The sequence below is a fragment of the Gobio gobio genome, assembly GCF_949357685.1.
Source record: "Gobio gobio genome assembly, chromosome: 13".
NCBI classification, from domain to species: Eukaryota; Metazoa; Chordata; class Actinopteri; order Cypriniformes; family Gobionidae; genus Gobio; species Gobio gobio.
This window is the reverse complement of record NC_137106.1, coordinates 19567020-19586955: the sequence shown is the minus strand read 5'-3', so window position 1 is coordinate 19586955 and position 19936 is coordinate 19567020. Positions and strand designations below refer to the sequence as shown.

General features: G+C 39.0%; 1 protein-coding gene across 11 annotated transcripts in view; it reads right to left on the bottom strand.

Annotated features, from left to right (window-relative positions):
- The window catches only part of gphna (gephyrin a), a 148269-nt gene that overhangs the window by 86535 nt on the left and 41798 nt on the right, over nucleotides 1-19936 (bottom strand). For all 11 annotated transcript variants that reach the window (XM_079833154.1, XM_079833162.1, XM_079833159.1 and 8 more), the window contains exons 2-6: nucleotides 14316-14394; nucleotides 6643-6700; nucleotides 5874-5966; nucleotides 788-882; nucleotides 597-663 (exon numbers count right to left, since the gene is read on the bottom strand). In XM_079833154.1, coding sequence (XP_079689280.1) covers nucleotides 597-663; nucleotides 788-882; nucleotides 5874-5966; nucleotides 6643-6700; nucleotides 14316-14394 — 392 coding nt within the window. The remainder of the gene's footprint in view (nucleotides 1-596; nucleotides 664-787; nucleotides 883-5873; nucleotides 5967-6642; nucleotides 6701-14315; nucleotides 14395-19936) is intronic.

The window sequence follows — 19936 nt, the reverse complement described above, 5'->3', positions numbered from 1 at the left end:
GACCTAAACCCAATAGAGAATCTTTGGAGGGAGCTCAAACTCTGTGTTTCTCAGCGACAGGCCAGAAACCGGACTGATCTAGAGAAGATCTGTGTGGAGGAGTGGGCCAAAATCCCTCCTGCAGTGTGTGCAAACCTGGTGAAAAACTACAGGAAACGTTTGACCTCTGTAATTGCAAACAAAGGCTACTGTACCAAATATTAACTTTGATTTTCTCAGGTGTTCAAATACTTATTTGCAGCTGTATCATACAAATAAATAGTTAAAAAATCATACATTGTGATTTCTGGATTTTTTTTAGATTATGTCTCTCACAGTGGACATGCACCTACGATGACAATTTCAGACCCCTCCATGATTAAAATAGCAGGGTGTTCAAATACTTATTTTCCTCACTGTACATACATATAATTAAAATAAATTTTTACATGATAATTGTTTATTTAACGTATACATTTGTATTTATTTAATGTATCATATATGAAATAGATTACCCTTACATCATTTTTTTTTATTTTTTATAAACAATATAAGTAAGTGCTAACTTATTAATATGCATATTTTATAGATAACACACGCATACACAAACAGCTTACCTGTGAGCCTTTCTTGCTCCCAGGTAAATTAATGATGAGGGTTTTGCCTCTGATTCCACATACGGGTCTACAGGAAGATGATGATTAGTATTTAATCCAATTAGTATTCAAAACACATCCTTTACACTTTGAGGGGGAAAGGCAGAGAGAAGGAGTGAGATGAGAGGACATGTCTGTGCATGTGCATTCACCTGGACAGCATGCCGAGTGGCGTGACATTTAGGGAGCCCATGAGCATTGCTAGAGCCATCCCTGGAGCTTCACGCTCGATCACCTCTCTGGTGGCCTGCGGACGACAAACACACACATACTGTATAGAAGCAGGTTCATAAAGCATCAAAGTTAACTTTAAGGGATGTCAAAAGCATCAGTATTCTTTCTACAGTACCAGTTTGGTACACAAGTGCTGATTTGCTTACAGATTCCGAAGGGATCACCGAAGGGATCGTCCTCTTTAAAAAAAAAATTTAAATAGCCAATAGCCAGTTTAAGCCACATTTGATTAATCATCAGTCAGGTGTTTTTTATAATATAGGGGAGGTGGAATTTTTATTCTGGAAATGGAAGTTGTATTTACCCGTGTTGAGTCCTCAAAAGCTGTACATTTTAAATGCACAGGTTTGTTTGAACTTTTAGTAGTACACTAGTGACATCAAGTAGTACTCTAGTGAAGATCTTTAAGTTTCAGTTTCGGCGTGTATTTGGTGGTAGTTTTTCTCAAATTAAATGGTAAAAACGTTGTGAAGTGACTCAGGAGATGAAGTTCTTGTGTTCATGTACTCATATATTGAGACGGCAGATGTTGATGCCATATACTGACTGGCTGTTGTCGTGTTTATTTCTGCTGTGTGATAGGCTGTTAAATGAATCCATGTCCCTTTTTATTCACAATCTCCTCATCGCCGACAGGCGCGGCACTCATTTTCCATGCCTTTGTGCACTCATTTATCGAGGCCTATGATAGGCTGTTTATGATACAGGGACAGCGCACGCTTGAGGGTTGTTCCTGCAACCAAACTTGTAATGTGGTTTCATGTCTCTTTACATTTTAGTGCATTTAAGTGAAACTATCAAGCATTATATCAGAAAAATGTTTCTATTGTTATCAATAAAGGTATATAGTCGACAAATACTGATACCGTTATATCGCCCAGCCCTATCTTATGTGTTCCTCAAGAAAAATAAAGTCATACAAGTTTGAAACGACATGAGGATGAGTGAATACATTTCCAGGTGAAAATAAATTGCATATAGGGGGCCTTCAAATACGTTGTCGGACAGTGGCCTTCGAATCAAAATGTAGAAACTGCTTTACCAAAAAAACCATAAGGGCCGTGATTAACATAATTTTTTTCTTGATTTTCTTGATACATGCTAAGCTAATTCATCGTTAAGAGCCAATTGTTCTTCACAGCACTGGCATTAGCTCAATACTCATGACATAAGCACAGCCCTGTCGCTGAGATTTTTCATTACAAACACAATTCCAGTGGGCCTTTGATGTCTCTACTCTTCCATCTGAAATCCCCATTCACTGAACCATTCCCAGCATCCCCTGGGATACACATCCCTCCACCTCCACTGTCCCATCCCGGTGGAACACACGCACACACAGTCATACTCAAACAAACACATTCAAGAACACACTCAAAGTCAGAAGAAAAGTGCGCAGCAGGGAAGGGAGGAGAAGATCTCAGGCTAAAGGAAGGAGAGAATTTCTCTCCGATGTGACGCACTATGCCCTTGAATTGAATGACACTTCAAACACTCACATTAGTAAAAAGGAGAAGGAGCATCGCTCCACCAGGCACAATCCCCACCAGACTCCCATATGGATATACACACTTTTTCACTCGTACACATCAATTATAGCACCTTTGTGTGGAGATCTTCAGGTACACACACACACACATTTTCTTCATATAGATTAACTAACTCTGCTACCAAATCAGCTTTAAACATGCCGGTTCCCTATTCTAATGATTTTTCCGAGGCAGTTAATTTTAGTAAATCAAAAATAGAGCACAACCACAGTGGTTCAACAGCCAAACAAATATCTCTTATGCATATATAATTGGTGTTGGTAAGATTTTTTTTAAAGACGTTTCTAAGGCTGGACGATTCCCTGAAAACTAATCGAAACCGAAATTTAGAACCTCTAACCGACGTAATTTTCCCATGTCGGTTATTTCGGTTTTCACGTGACTCCGCCCCGTCAGTTACATCAAGTGCAGTTTTGCAGGCACATGGAAAGATGCAGGAGCAGTTATCTGTGTTTATAGATGCTCAGAATTACTATGGTAATTGCATGTTTTACACAGCTTATACAGGTAAGTTAATCGCCGTTCTTATATGCGCTGATACACACACAGAGACGGCCCGCGCAAGCCCCGAAGCCAGATCACTTTCACTTGTGTCCTCATGAAGTTTGTCAATTAAATGAGTTTAACCCTTTAAGACCTAAGGGTATTTTTACAATTAATTTTCCGCCTGGTGTTATTTACTAAAAAAGCTTGTAAAACATCAACCCTGTTGTGCACAGACAATTGACACACCTCTTTTTTTTCAAGACAAGTTGCTCTGTCAGTATATTTGTGTTGCATTGATGTCACCTGAATGTAAAATAAGTTATGGGACCATAAAAACAAATGAAAACATAAAACGGAAATTGAATCACTCAAATATGTATTGAAAACACACACAAATAAATAAAAGCTAAGCATATTTCCTCTGGAAAACAGTTTGTTCAAGTCTTTAGAGTCCTGGAACTCAGGAATACACATGATAACTTATACAGAACCAAAACTATTTACATTTTTCCAAAAAAAGTCCAGGCGCTTTTGGCCTCTTTGGATTTTGGATATTTACTGGTGCCAAGCCTCAAAACAGTTCCTATCAGGAACTTCTCCTCAAACTTTCTCCTCAAACTTTTTCCTCAAACTTTCTCCACAAAACTACTAAAAACTGCAGCGCGTCTCTCTCTCTCTCTCCTCAACACTAGCCGTGCGTCTCTCTCTCTTCACAATAAAAGAGCTGTGGTTCATGCGTAATGACGCACACCAACGTGGATGACGGATCAGCCTGTCATTGGTCAAACCCTCATCCAAAATGGCAGCTAGCATCGCGCTAGCGGCAAAAATGACGGAAAATGTATAAATTATGGACATCAAGTGGATATATCTTGGATTTAAGCGTTTTGATTTATTGCTGAACAACTCCAAAAAGATGCACATGTTCCAGGCTGGATAGAAAACCTTCTGTAAAGGCTACAAAGACACCAAAGACACCCCCGTGATGGCTAGCTCGTTAGCTTTCTGCTGAAAAAACGGTAAGAAAATCGATAAAAGTTTCATGAAATAATATAGATATTTATCGGAGGTGCCGTGTGACGTCGTGGGCGATGCCGTCGGGCTCTGAGGGTTAAAGGCTTTCCAGTTTGAACATTAAAGCGATTCTGCACTATTCAAGAACAATGTTATGGAAAACTTTGCCGTTCAGTGCTCATGAGCTTTTTTCTGTGACACAGAGAGCCGAGCCGCGTCGTGCCTCTTACAACGCGCGCCAGATCACTTTCACCTGCGTTCTCACAAAGCTTTGTCATTTGTATGTGTTTTAAGGCCTGTCAGTTTGAACATTGAAGCGATTTTAGACCATCAGATGTGTATTATGTTGAACTAATGCCTGATTGTGACAAACGGACACTCACCGACAGTACCTCGCACATCACGTGAAGATCGCGCGCAGAGAGGAGCGCAGAAACTCATTGTCAACGCCGTCCTGTGATTTATCACTAAAGTAGCTTAGGAGCTCAACCGTTATAGCATAGATTTTAATACCTTTTGAAGTAAGTACAAACCACAGCTTCATAACTAATAGAGATTAGAGACGGTATGACTAATTCACACACACAATCGCTCTCTCATTAATGCATTTAAATAAATGTAATGATAATTTATCTGTATCTGATGTACAACAAGCAGAAATCTGCCCCATAGACAATAACTGCTGAAAGTGAACAGTTTCCTTCAAGTATTTTAAAATCACAAAGAAATGCACTTTTTCATTAGAAAAAAAATACCACCTTTAATAGTAGAAAATATTTACAGTACACACCTTTTTAGTGAAATATGAGGGCAAAAAAACGAACGCCCCCCAAAAAAAAGAAGAGCAAATGATTCGTTCATTAATCGTAATCGAAGTAAAATGTTCAATTAATCGAGATTTTTATTTTTGGTAACAGCCCTCTCTTATGCTCACCAAGATTGCATTTGTTTGATCAAAAATGTATTCTTGTGAAAAAAGCTGAATTTTTAGCAGCCATTACTCCATGTCTTCAGAGTCACATGATCATTCAGAAATGATCCTCAAATGCTGATTTAGTGCTAAAGAAACATTCTCATTATCAGTGTTGAAAACAGTTGTGCTGCTTAATATTTTTTTTGGAAAAAGTGACCCATACCTTTTACAATACCTTTCAGGATTATTTGATGAATTGAACATTAAAAAAGCATTTTTCTCGTAGATATCCTTTGTAACATTATAAATGTCTTTACTGTAACTTTTGATTCATTTAAAGGGATAGTTCACCCAAAAATGAAAATTCTGTCATCATTTACTCACCCTCAAGTTGTTCCAACCCTGTATGAGTTTCTTTGTTCTGCTGAACACAAAAGAAGATATTTTGAAGAATGTTTGTAAGCAGATAGAGCAACCATTGTCTACCATAGTAGGGGAAAAAATACTATGGTAGTCAATGGTTGCTCTCTCTGCTTTGTTACAATCATTCTTCAAAATATCTTCTGTTGTGTTCAGCAGAACAAAGAAACTCATACAGGTTTGGAACAACTTGAAGGTGAGTAAATGATGACGGGATTTTCATTTTTGGGTGAACTATCCCTTTAATACACCCTTGCTGAATAAAAGTATTCCTTTCTAGTTCTAAAAAAAACTTACTGACCCCTAAATTTTGAATGGCAGAGTTTATCATATTTGTTCATTATATATAAAATTATGCACCTCCTAAAGATTGTGTAATGCTGTTAAAAAGTCATTCAAAATACACCTATCACAAGAACTTCATAAGAAAACATCAACCTAGCAGCATGCATGTGAAGGTGAAGCATGCATTGTGCACAAACAGACACAATGCCCAAACATACAGAAGATATAAAATTTCTCTCACTCTCATTCAGACTCAGAAAACAAAGACAAATTGGGGTGGGGGCAGAAACACACACTCACATGGACACAAACACAAACAGGTGGGCTCCCATGTACCTCAGGCGTGACATCACGGGGTGCAAAACCCGTTCCACCGGTGGTCAGAATCAAGTTGAGCTCCTTCTCATCACACCAGTCCACCAGCGTCTCCTTTAACGCGCACACAAAGAATATCAACAAAACATTCAGCAGTAATTCTGTATAGTGCGGAAAGATACATTTGTGCACCATATGAGCAGTGTGCCTCAAACTACTGGTGCAACATCATATCAGCTATTTTGGGCATATAGTCTGGCCTGATAAATAAAACATCCATTTTTATTCTGCTGTTACCAGCAAAAAAGTATCATATACAGTGGCTCTGAAAAGCATTTGCACATTTAAGCTATTGCATCATTGCAGCAATATACTTTTAACCAACCAACCCACCAAGGTGATTTTGAGTGGAGATCGATCACAGTAAGCCCAGGCGAAGTTCATCACATTAAGTATATAAGATCCACTAACATTTGTTTTATCGTTTAAAACTTCACAAAATTCCTTTGATTAAATGTTTTGCTTAAAACAGGGAGCGTTTGTTTCAATACTTGTTTTGTAATGCAATGATATTTATACTTTTTAAACATGGCTCAAGTGTCCAAATACATTTGAGCCACTTTCATTACATTTTTACATATCTGAGTTCGGAAAAACTGCAAGTGGTTTATGTTATGGCTAAAAGTGCAGCACTAATACTGGCCTCTAGGGGGCATACGTGTGCAAAGGTGTGTATGGATGTGAATGTCTGCCTCATGGCCTCACTGAAGGGGGTGAGAGGAAGCGTTACCTTGATCTCGTCAATCTCATCAGGGACTATTTTGTATGCAGAGATTATGCCTCCGAGCCTGTGGGTGAAACACACAAACGACAACAACCGTTAGTGTATGTTCAGTCCCAGTAGGGGAGATACGGAGAGCGGGGGGGCGAAAAAAACACAATGTGACAGAGTGCAGGAAAAAGAAAGAGCAACACAATGCCAGAGGTACCAGAAAGCTGTCAAAATACATCCCCACACACTCCACCCACAACAGGAATGACAGTTAAAGTAAAAATTTCTCTCTTTCACAGGGCTCTTGCTGTTTTATTCACTTCTGCATTCACACGGGTGACGGCTCACTAAGGATCAAACTTTGACAGCGCAAAACTGGTGGATTAACACAATGGCTAGGTTTCAAGTACAAGCCTGAAGCCTCCTATGTAAACGCAAATTTGCACTCAAAACTTTTGAGCAAACCATGTTCAAATACTGAAGTGCAGCACACACTAGTGGCTGCTACTAGTACTGCAGCTGGCAATAAAGAGACAGGCAGATCAGAAACAGATTTGAGAACATTTTTGATTTCGACAAACAAGTAGTGAATGATTACATGCAAAATAAATATATTAATGTTTCATGTCCATTTAAGTTTAAATTATGTTATTATGTGAGAAGAAAGGCGATACAAGACAAACTACCACAGCTAAGATGGAAATCAGTAGCCGGTTACGACTAATTAAACAGTTTAAAGCTTTTTAAATATTAAATAGGAAGCTATTAAGGAAACCGGGCGAATGGGATCGGGAGATGATGCAAGTCGGACTCAAAATATCGTCTGCATGAGCACCAAATCTTGACATGTCCGGACCGCAGAGCTAGGTCTATGTGTCCAACTAAATAGGCTTTTAAAACCAGCACAAGCTCATGTCTCAAGAAACTGAAAATATTTCAGCTTATTTGTATATTTGGGGCTCTATTTGTTGTTTCGCATCTAAATCACTTTCTCTTGAAGCACCTCTATCTGTCCATCTAACTACTGTGGTGTAATGCCCGCAAAAGAGCAAGAAATAGAGAAGAAAGAAAGAAAGAGAGAGGGAGAAAGAGACAGAGAGCAGAGACTAAAAGAAGAATATGCTGAACACAAAGATGCAGAGCTCTTTAATCCGGTTGCCAGGGAAACCGCTGGTGTGTGACGATTGGGGGTTTGGGAAGAGGTGCTTTAAGACGGAGATGAGTTTGGGATTTCAACCTGGGTATTTTGTTTGTGTAAGAGAGTACACCCGTGCACACACACATACACGAACAAAGGAAAGCGAAGAATGCTGAATTGAACTGAAGCGTCTTCTGAATCTGGACGAAACTGTTTGATTGTGGCTTTATTAATGAGTGTGTACATGGGTTGGGAGGCAAACAAGGATGTTAGCGTGTGTCTTTGTGTACTGATTTAGTTGAGGTTTCAACCTGAATAAAGCCAACTCATACTATTGTCAACTTTAAAACTCTGTGGTGCAGTGCACGGGTGCCACTAATAGCCATCCAAGATCAACTAAGCAGACAAGGCTTTGGAATATATAGGGAGGAATTTATTAACCAGTTGCACCTCTTTTACACAGTATTTCAGTGTATAAAACAGCATGTTATTCAATTACCATCTGCAATTAAAGGCAAAGTATAGGGCTTATTCACACAGCGCTTAACCCCCGGTTATCGTTTTTCTTAACCCTGGCTAAAGGAGCGTTTCACACATGTTATTTAAAAGGGGGGTTAGCACCGCTTTGTACCCAGGGTTATGAAACCCTGCTCTGCGGTGCCAAACTTGTACAGTGTGAAACGATGCTGTTTTAGAATGTTACAACTAGATGCTTAGCAACCGACAACCAATCGCAGGCAGTCACAGAAACACTGTGCGATACATTTGAACAGTTGTTTCAGCGTATGATAGGGAAAATGTCAAACGACGATGAAAAACGAGACAATTGACGTTTCATTCTTACAAATATTACAGTTAGCAATGTGTAATATGAGGACATGCAATGCTAGAGTCTTTATGTAAACAGGTAACAGGCTGCATTTTTCCAGTCAATGACACTGGTACCGCGAATATGTAAAAAAGGACGTTAACCCAGGGTTTAGGAATGTACCGTGTGAAACGTCACCTTATGAATACCCAGGATTGGTAAATTATGAGCAGTGTGAAACATGAAGCAAGATTCTGTTTACCCGGGGTTTAGAATGACTCAGGGTTAACTATTTCAAGTGTGAAAAGCCCTGATGTAAGTTTCGCCACTAGAGGTTGCTTTACTTGCTTGATTTAAAACAAGCTTGGTGATGCCGTGAATGAGCGTGGTATCATGGGAGGTGTCGTCTTCACCTCCACAGCCAATGGAAAGCAATCCGACAGGACTCAGGCAGAAAACATGTTCATGGAAGAGCTAATGCAGGGGTTTTCAAACTTTATGATGCCAGTGACCCCCAAATTCCATCTATTTTTATGAAAAAAACATTTAAACTGTTAGATAAATTGGGTGACATTATAAATACAAAATATTGTTTCCAAACGTAATAAATTGGCTATACTTAATGTTGTATGTATAAACTAATAAAATATTTCAAATAAAAATGATTTTGTATAAGCAACTTTCACAATAAATGTATGTAAGCAACTTACGTACTGCGTTAAGACTACTGCTTTACTACCCCAGTGACCAAGATAAAGGGACTCACTAGAAAGATACAAAGCAAACATATACAATTCTGGAAAGTAGCCTATGTATACGGCAAGAAATGAGAGAAACATTTAGAAATTAAACAGAATATTCGGTAGACTTTATCCATTTTTGCTTTGTCTTTTTATTCTCTGAAATAGAGAACCTTAGAACCTTCTGGAGGACCCCTGGGGTCCCCGGAACCCAGATTGAAAACCCCAGAGCTAATGCATTAAAGTTTTATTAGCATTACTGTGGTATGAAGCAGGGCAGGACCAAGAGCGGAACGAATGGAGAGAATGCTAATGACAGACTTTCGTTTACTTGTTTGTGTTTATTTTACGATTAAAAGTTACGTTTAACATCCACATCCTTCTTCCTTGAAATTGAACTTTGTTTCAATTACGTTTGATCACAGAGTACAGGCCACTTTATTTGTCAAATTAAATTATGGGGTAATGGAGTGCTGTTCAACAATCATACTAAAATACTGTTGAGTGTGTTGAAAGATATGTTATAACATTCACTCGGTGGCTGGTATGAGATCTATATTAGAATATCATATTAATAAAACATGGATGACTTCTGTTGCTAAATGGCATGCAATTCATTTTAAAATATATTGTATGGTGGAGAAAATACTGTATTACTGTTACTACAAATAAAGCTCTTTCTGCTGATTAGTATTAAGTAATTGTACATATCTATTGTATTAATAAATAATATTATTAAGTGATGACTTCAATTATTGTAACTGCCTTAATTACAAAACTCAGCACTACTTTCAAAATGCAGTTAGCATTGTGCTAATCACGACTATTGTAAACAGGAAGTTAAAGGTTTTAGAAAAGACCTAAAGTAGCCTTAACAATGGAGAACTAAGAATTGTGCAACTTGTATTCAGCACAGATATTCTAGACTTGTTTGTGCTACTAGCCTGGATGCCAGCCGAATTTAGCCCCGCCCACAACATTTGAGTTCAGGAAATTCGGTCTGGACTTGATCCGTTGTGGAGCAACTATGATGATCAATAGTAACGCAAGCATTCACGTCACCAAAGAGCGCTTGAGTTGAATTCCTTCTAATTCTAAATGGAGAATATGCATTCACCTTTACTATTTCTCTCAAAAATTATGATCGTGTTGGTTGATGATACTCTGTGTATCCTTAAATTATTTTTTACAAAACACCGGCAAAGATCGTTTACACTCATTTTCTTCTACTTCTTCCAGCGTGCGTGCAGTTGAGTACTGTTGACAACTATGCGTCGCTCTGTTGCTCTGATTGGTTGTAGGTCTATCCAATTGAGGTCTTTCCTGGTTCAGTTGAAACACGCCCCATAATCACAGCCCAATGGAGCAGCATCAGACTCATATTCTGACTAGAATTGAGTATAACGACGTCAGGCTAGCTTGCTACTTGCACCCAACAAAAATACAGAAAAAGGCAGAAACTATCAAGACAGCCCTTACGGAAATTAACCATAGTTTTACTACGAATAAGACATGGTTCCTGTAGTTATTCCGTGGTAACCATAAACTAAACTAACCATGGTTTACTTTTGCTACAAAAAACATTTTGTGGTTATACAAATGGTAGTCAATACGCCACAAAAAAAAAACAGTTTTACTATGACAAAACAATGGTTAATTTTCGTAAGGGAGGTGCTTTTGCAGGTGATACAGGTTCAAACATTGTCCCATCCTCTCTACTTTTGATACTTTTGAACATTGATTAAAAAGCAGACAACTCTGGCAAGTTAATAAATAACTGTCTGTGGGCCAATGGCAAATAAAAGTCGGTTTCATAAGGAGCTATAACCTTGGTGACACTTTTCTACTCTCGGGTGATGGCACGTCCATCTCTATTTCTCAGGTGAGTGCTCAGCTGTCCCTCTCTCAAACGTCTGCTTGTTCACCTCTCTGTAGGTGAAGATGTCGGAATCATCTCTATCCAGAGGACGATGAGCCACATGTGTCCCCCACTATGATTAATTCAGCTCTATTTTTACCACACCTCGTTAGTAAAACTGACAGACCTTCCGATGAATCAATTCACCTGGGCTGACAGAGCACTGGAGATGGAGCTCAACAGTCAACAGACAACACACGCATTCCTTATCCATCAATACTCTCTGAACCATCTCTACCTTCTGGCTGCGCCCCATGCTTCTCTTCTTCTCTGACACCTCTCAGAGACCTACATCCTGCTGTCTCTGTCACTCCACTGACCTTGGTCAGGGTACAAAGACTTGCTCTGTACAAAGCTTTGGTTTTTGATGCTAAAGTGGAAACAGAAATGGACAGGCATTGCAGGTTCTGGTACAACACAGTCTTGGAACAATTGGAGTTCCTTTCGATTCCTGAACCATCATAGAGACCTATGACCCTACTGCTCAATCCTCTTTACCCATAACCGCACCAAAAGCAGCTTCCTTTAATGACATTACAGGTAGCGCTTTTTGAAATAAAGTTTTACTAAGGAAACTAGTCTTCAAAGGCACTCCAGAAATCAACAGATTTGTGCATCTTTTTAGACAGATTGTTAGTGTGAACATTGGATTTGGATGTGCCTTGAGGCCTTCCAACCTTCGAATTATGCCTAGAGAAGGCAGCATTAATACAGAGAGGTGGAAGGACGATGAACGCCTCTTCTTGCTGAAAAGTCTGTTAAAGACTAGGAGGTATCTCAAAGCTTGAGAGGTCTCCGCTGAAGTATACAAGTAGCTGCCATACGAGAGGCCTGAATTAAGTGGAGTCCTCGCTACACCTATTTGCAAGAGTGCATGCAGACATACTCTGCACTCAAGCACTCACAAGCACAGTCTCCAGCAGTTCAGTCCTGCATGTAGTCATTTTTTCCATGACCTTTGACGCATTACTGAAGAAAGTAAATATCCTACTTTAGCATTTCATATGCACCTTGTCAAAAGTAGATACACCTTTAATAGACACTTTCACTAACTGATTACTATCCACACACAATCACAAATTACATGACATAAAAGCAGAGGCGGACAGTAGTGAAGTATTTTTACTCTGCTTAAGTACAATTTCCAAGTGTCTGTACTTTATCAGCGTGTTTTTCTTTGGAAAACTTTTACTTCACAACATTCCAAAGCATATTATTGTACTTTCATATTGAATATCATTTAATACTTAATTACATTAAAATGTAGTACTTTCTTACTTTTACTCAAGTAAAAGTAATTCAAAGTTTTACTTGAATACATTTTTTATGGAATTAAGTATTAAAGGTAAAATGTAAAACTTATTTATGAAATGTAGTGCAGTAAAAAGTACGACATTATGCATTGGAATGTAGTAAAGTAAAAGTTTTAAAAAGAAAAACACTGATAAAGTACATATAGCTCTGGAAAAAATTAAGATACCACTCAACATTGAGAGCTGTATACTTGAAAAAAGTACTTGAGTAGAAAGTAAACTTCACTTCTGTCCACCTCTGCATAAAAGAGTTCCTGTAATTGTTTATATATTAGTTAATCATATAGACCCAGATTTTTGACCAAACAACAAAATCTGGTAGCCTGGCTCCGCCCTCCTACATATTTCCGCTCAATTTTCATTTTCCTTCAGTACTCCGTCTGGGATTGCGGTATATTCTCTGGTTTTCTCTGGTCACATTTTAACTGGTCCAATCAGCGAACAGAGGGAGTGGCTGAGAACGATGACGTTGATGTTGTGCACTAGTTTGAGATGACATACGTCACGACCAAACGTTAGCGATCCAGAGTGGCTCTGGGCAGATCCAATAGTTTTAAACTTCAACAGAGTAGCCGCCTTCAAGGAAGTTAATGCTTGTCAATGGAGAGTGGCCAGACTCTCTGTACAAATGAAATGTAAGAGAGTATGGTAGGACCAGGCTAAAAATATGGTCCACTTTGAAGCATATTCTGTCTCAAAACTACTTACCTAGGCCATTTAGAAAGGACAAGTTCTTGATTATTTGGAGACCCCTGCATTCGGTTTCATTCAGACAAGGGACAAGGGTTTACTTGCTAGTCTCAAACACAAATCTTAAATATATATTAAAGATGCCATAAAACTAACAAACTCAGCAATAAACTGTTACTCAGAAGCATTTATTATATCGGCTTGATACCCTGTCAAGAGGACCTTGCTTCATGGGAAACTGATAAAATTGTGTGCACCTCAATTCCTGGAAATTCTATAGAAGCTTTGCTTCAAATTTTGTTGATTCACAGAATCAATGAAGTTTGCAACAATGCATGAAAGGTAATGCAGACAGACTAAGTAAGAAATTGCAGCTGCTGTCCTCCTTTGTCAGGGATGGACTCTTGGGCCTTGCACTAAATGCTGGCCTAAGCACTTGCGTTCGTCCACTCGTTGGTCCGGATTGTTGGGTAGTAGTCCGTATCAGTGTGGGCTCGACATAAGGCTACATTCAAGGGCACAAAGAGGGTTACCCTATAGTCTAGAGCTGTGGTTCCCAACCACGTTCCTGGAGGCCCACCAACAATGCACATTTTGCACATCTCCTTTATCTGACATACCCACATCAGGTTTTGAGCTGATGACCTGAATCAGGTGTCTTTGATTGAGGAGACATGCAAAATGTGCACTGTTGGTGGGCCTCCAGGAACGTGGTTGGGAACCACTGGTCTAGAGGACATCACAAACACTTGTAGTCTTCATCCAAGTCAACACATTGTTCTGAGCCATTGGGTAGTAGTCCACATCAGTGTGGGCTCAGCATAAGGCTGCATTCAAGGGCACTATGGTCTCATTGGACATCACAAACATGCTCAAAGTGACAGCCATCACAAGTCCACAAGACCGCAAGTACATAGTGCAGAATTTGGGACAAGGCCTTAATCTTTAAGAAGGACATCCATCATTTGTATAAAAGACTAGGAATGGGAAACGATGCCTGTCTGGCAATGCCCTATAATGAACAGGACTTGATGTATCGGTGGTCGGATTGTACAATGCCAATGTGTTTGTGTGAATCACTTACAAGGATGGGTCATGGACAAGATCTTTGAGGTTGATTCCACTGCGGTCCTCAGCAAGGTTTCTGAAGCAGCTGTCACTCACTGCAGACAGGAGAGAGATGGAGAAAGGACATGAGACATAGGAAAAGGGAAAAGAGAAAAAAAAGCACATTGGATTGTTATTATTGGAAGGGAATAAAATAATGCCCTTTTGCAGACCACAAATGTCTGATTCCTTAAACGTCACGTTAGTCCTGAGGTTTGACAGATTATGAGTTATGTCAAAACACATTACTCAACAAAAGCATGCAACTGTCTACAAGCGTGGAGAATCATACTCTCAGGCCTTCATGTATTCTATGTAATGGAGGCCACACTGTTACACACTAGAGAGCATTAACATTACTGTACTCCTCCTTCTGTTGTTGCATCGTGTACTAAGACCAACGGAAAAGGAAAAGTTGCGATTTTCTCGGCCAATATGGCTAGGAACTATACTCTCATTCCTGCGTAACAATCAAGGAACTTTGCTGCCGTACCATGGGTGCAGCAGGCGCAATGATATTACGCAGTACCTGAAAATAGGCAAGCTTCGGTCAACATAACCAACGTGACAACCTGCTTGCACAGGCAGCGTGCTAGCTGGGGACTATTTTCAGGCGCTGCGTAATATCATTGCGCCCTTGCACCCATTGTACGGCAGCAAAGTTCCTTGATTGTTACGCAGGAATAAGAGCATAGTTCCTAGCCATATCGGCCTAGAAAAATCGCAACTTTTTTTCAATCGGTCTTAGTACACAATTGTCTGGCTATCACCAGAACAAACTCAATTTAAGATTGAAAATTGGTCAGGGGAGTCTGCTCTGTATTTTCTACAGCACACGCGAGCATAAACGTGCATAAATTAACTCTGTATGCAATTGGGATAGTCCTTCAACCAATCAGACCACAAGAGGCGTGATCAATGGGCAAAGACCAGGCAATGACCCATATTGATAATCCCTCCAATAGCGGGCCAGGTGGATAAGCCAGTCTGTGATTGGGTCCCGAAAAAGTGTAACAGAAGCAGTAGAAGTGAATGTAAGGGTTTCCAGACTGAGTTGCCGGGCGAAATCAAATCGCTGGCAGATCAGGCTGGGTTTACCCAGTCTAAGTACACAATGTAACTTGACAAAACAAGTTAAGACCGAATGCTCCAAATGCTCAAGGGTCCATGATGAAAATAATGGTCAAGATAGTGTCCAGAAACAAGGACTACAACACTGGAGAATATGTTCGTCAACATTGAAACCTGTGAAACACTTTTTAGGGTCACCAAGCTATTTTCTTTTTTTCAACCACCAGCTTTATAGAGACGACTATTTATGATCAAAAGTCCCATCCTACTTTTTTTTTTTCATTGAATATCATACTTTACCTAGAAATACGCATTACCAAATTAAAAAAGCTTGCAAATATGCTTTTAAACACATTGTGATATGAAAGGGTCCAGTATAGCTCAAAACAAGTCAAAATCTGTGATGAGGGAAGAGAATGACCCGTGCTGTGTAAATAAATGATAAAGTGCTGCCGTTCACCGTCACATTCCCCATCACGCACAAGGGCTCGGTGCAACACTTGCTTCATAATTGCAGCATTTTCTCACCCTTCTCTCTTTTCTCCTCATCTCTTGCTCTCTCTGTTCTCTCTCTCTCTCTCTCTCCACCCTGCTAACCCTTGATCTATAAATAGGCTGGTGTTCCCTGCAGGAGGCAGGAGAAGTGAGCTCTCCTCAGAGAGACGGCAAAAAACTTCTTGTCACAGGCACGGAAACGCAATGTCTATGTGAGTATGAATGAGGGTGAAGGAGTTTTGTTCTGCCGATGCATTGTTCGTGACCGTGTGTGAGTGAGTGAGTGAGTGTGAGTGAGTGAGTGAGTGAGTGAGTGAGTGAGTGAGTGAGTGAGTGAGTGAGTGAGTGAGTGAGTGAGTGAGTGAGTGAGTGAGTGAGTGAGTGAGTGAGTGAGTGAGTGAGTGAGTGAGTGAGTGAGTGAGTGAGTGAGTGAGTGAGTGAGTGAGTGAGTGAGTGACATTCATCATGAGATGTCAAGGCATCAGAATGTTAATGTCACCAGAGCTCTGCCCTGCATGAGAGGAGAGTTTAAGACTGAAGAGCTACACATCCCAAGTTAAGCATTGTTAAGGATATCAATTCATCATTCCTTTAAGTCCTGACAGTAACCAATGGTAATACCATGGTACTTTAATATATAACATGACACAGATTTAAGTATCATGCCGTATTCACATGGTATTCACAAGAATTAAAATAAAATACTATACCATATAAAATAAATGACCCTTCTATAAATGGGAATAGGAACAATCCTCAACACATTGTGAACCTCATGAATATTAATTAGGTGACTTAACATTCGCCCAAAAACTGTAACTGATTTGCTGAAAAGCAAGCAAGTGAATGTGGCCATAATAGGAGAACCACTCACTGATTCATTAACTCCATCAACTGTCAGTTTGCAACCAGTTGAAAAAAGGCTTCTGCTTGGTTTTAAATGACTTTGTTTTATGTGGCCGGCTTAATTGTTTTATTTGTACTGTAAAAAGAATCTCTGAAAATATATTGTGTAAATATTATAAATATACTACATTATAAATAGCTGATGGTTATATAATGACACTGTTGAATTACAAATTTATACATTGTTATATCTAGGTTCAAATGTAATAGAATATAACTGAAAACATTAACTATATTTGTGTTTTACATTTTGAAGTAAACTTGAGGAAATTCTAAGGAGATTATTTCAGGCTGTGTAAGTGGTTGAGACATTAAGTCTTTTGTCTCTATGCAATTTCCTGACTATTTAGCATGACAAGTTTAGAGCAATATTGCCTGAGTGATTGGATTAGCATCTATGCAGTTGAATGGCACTGTTATGCTGATTGAATCTGGACGAGGGACACAGTTATGTAGGGTGTGTCCTTTACCTACACAACATATGCATTTCTTTGTTTGAACGTCTCCTCCTCTGCTGTATAACCACTCCCCCTAACATGTAGATAAATTGCCTTATTTTGTACTGTTAAAATCAGACTGTTTTCGGACGACCTGCAGCACAGAGTTCTCATTAAAAGAATCATTCTGTCTTGATCCGAAGTCTCCTGGTCTATTCTTCAACAAACAACTGAAGTTCACAACAACACCATACAAAAAGTACTGTAGTGGGTGACTGATGGTTATATCATTGTATTTACATGGATTTCCAAAGTACCAAAAAACACCATGATTTCACTATGGCACAATGATCATAACAGATGCTAATACTATAATACTTTGAAACATAAAATATAGTTCTGAATGAATACACTATTCAAATAGTGTACAATGGTATTTCCATAGTACACCAAAATACTTACAAAAAATGATAGTATTAGAGGTCGAACGATAGTGGATTTTACCGATAACGATAACTAGTTTGAACCACGCTGGCCAATAACCGGTTAATCAATGATAGCTTTTTAAATGGATAATGAATGAAAACAAACATAACACATAAAATAGTGCTGAACTTTATTACGAAAACTGAAAAAATACTGAACCATGAAAATGTACTATACTTTTTAAATATAAACAAAAATGTATATATGAATTATGCCTTGATCATTAGTCCATACTGTATTTGCATTAGTTTCAGGGGGGTTAATAAAGGCCTTCTGAAGCGAAGTGGCGCGTTTGTGTAAGAAAAATATCCATATTTAAAACTTTATAGACTAAAATAACTAACTTCCGGCGGATTGCCGTACACATCGATTTACGCCGAAAGAGTGTGTAGCAGTTATATGATGGATAGATGCACTTTTATGGACTTCATAAACGAGGCAACAATTCAGCCATTATAATGCTTGGATTAGCCTGGACCTTTTTAATGTAACTCCAATTTTATTCGCCTGAAAGAAGAATGTCATATACACCTAGGATGACTTGAGGGTGAGTAAATCATGAGCTAATTTTCATTTTTGGGTGAACTGACCCTTTAAAGATGGCCATCTTTAAATATCTATACCATTCTATAGCATTGAAGTTAGACATATATATTTTGTATACACACTCTCGCACTACCTTCTATTTTAGAACCCTTAATGATTATCTAATCAAAATAACAAAATGTGTATTACAGTGACTAAATAAAAGTGAAATTGAATGCGTTTTTGATTTGTTCATATGTTTCTGTCAGCTGCATGATGATACAGCTTGCTTTCTCACTTCACTAGCTTTAAATATGCAACTTAACTACATAACAAATGCATAAGCAACCAGCTGGAAATAAACTAAAGCGAATTGATGGTAACAATCGTGACATTAAACATTTTGGTTGGGCCTGTGTGTGTTTTTATCACATTGTTTTAACCGTTTGAGCTACTAGTAATGTTAGTGTCCTCTCAGCCTTGACAGCAATCATATTACTGTTCTTTCTCTACTAATGCAGCATCTAGTTCAACAAATTAATTACGCTACTTTATATGAAAACATGTACAGTAGTGTATACATATTGTTTCTGTTTTAAATCCGCATCTGAAGTGTCCCGCTCTGTGCAGCCTCGTGTCAAAACAAACTACAGGAGGCATCAGTGATAGTTTTTTATTTTGCCTCTAAAGGCCACTCTCGTACTGTATAATCAATGACAACGGGCCTTTCTCAGCCGCTCCAGCAACGGACGCAAACAACCCGGAAAAACCACTGGTATGGATTTTTCCTGAAAACTGATTGTTCCAGCAATTGGTTAACGGTGCTTGGTGCCGATTAATCGGCAAAACCGATAAAATCGGTCGACCCCTTGGCTTCAATATGTACTATATATACACATACCATGGTATTTACATAGTACTCTGAATGTACTTCCGAGAAATACCAACTCTAGGGATGCACAATATATCGACCACCATATCGGTACTGGCCGATATATGTTGATTTTTAATGTTAACGTTATCGACCCGATAAGAACATTTGGCAGATATATTAAAGGGACTATATGCAACTTTTTCCCCAAAATAAACGTAACAATAGCCTTTTTATTTGACCATTTATGACTCGAACATCTCCTGATGAGCATACTGACACCTTGTCCGCTCACAGTGGGTGCACCTATAAGCCTGTATCCTATTTTTCCTATTTTCTGGCGGGTCGTCTTTTCCCGCGCTGTCTGCGGATGTGACGTCACCACCGCTGCGAGAGCGAGCAGAAAATGAGAGCAGTTCTGTTTTTTGGCCACAGGTGTCAGTCGCGAGTTTAAATTTCAGAAAAACGCATATAGCCCCTTTAAAGCAAATAAATAATGGATTATTTTCTTTCAGCCAAGACACTTTAGATGCACACTGTTCGCCATGATGGTATTGACTTACAGTTGTCAAAAGTCAAGAAGCACTCGGTGAAGAGCGTTGATCATTGTAGCCAATCACAGACATATATGTTGAGTGAGTGAATACAATGGCCAATCAGAGGTGTTTAACAGTCCGTTCAACAGCACTCAAAATGCTAGATGAAAATTTTGGTATTGTCACATTTTTTTTTATTTCAGTACCGACTTGGTACCGAAGTCTGTACTTTTGACAACTCTATTTTGACTTGCTTGAAATATGATTGGAA